This window comes from Eimeria mitis, genomic scaffold (genome assembly GCF_000499745.2).
Source record: "Eimeria mitis Houghton genomic scaffold, Emh_scaff1459, whole genome shotgun sequence".
NCBI classification, from domain to species: Eukaryota; Apicomplexa; class Conoidasida; order Eucoccidiorida; family Eimeriidae; genus Eimeria; species Eimeria mitis.
In genome coordinates this window covers 3,866-4,151 of record NW_013569334.1, presented here as the reverse complement: position 1 = coordinate 4,151, position 286 = coordinate 3,866, and the positions used below count along the sequence as shown (strand labels likewise).

At 37.1% G+C, this 286-nt stretch overlaps 1 protein-coding gene across 1 annotated transcript in view; it reads left to right on the top strand.

Moving 5' to 3' along the window:
* EMH_0037430 (uncharacterized protein) overlaps positions 1-286 on the top strand; it is a gene marked incomplete at both ends in the record, with an annotated part of 4,034 nt that overhangs the window by 1,486 nt on the left and 2,262 nt on the right. The window contains one exon of the mRNA XM_013495179.1: positions 160-286. Within this exon, the coding sequence (XP_013350633.1) occupies positions 160-286 (127 nt within the window). The remainder of the gene's footprint in view (positions 1-159) is intronic.

The window sequence follows — 286 nt, the reverse complement described above, 5'->3', positions numbered from 1 at the left end:
ACCCTAAACCCTAAACCCTAGATGCAGAGCCTATTTATTTTTATTTGATTTATATATATTTATATTTATACTTATTTATATATTTATATTTATTTATATATTTATATATTTATATTTATTTATTTTTATATTTATTTATTTATTTATTTTTATGTGCAGGCCTCCAACGCCTCTGCCCCTCCGGGAGAGACAGCAGCAGCAACACCAGCAGCAGCAGCAGCAGCAGCAGCAGCAGCAGCAGGGGATTGCGAGGCGCCCTCAAGCTCTCTGTTGACCCCCAGAGCTC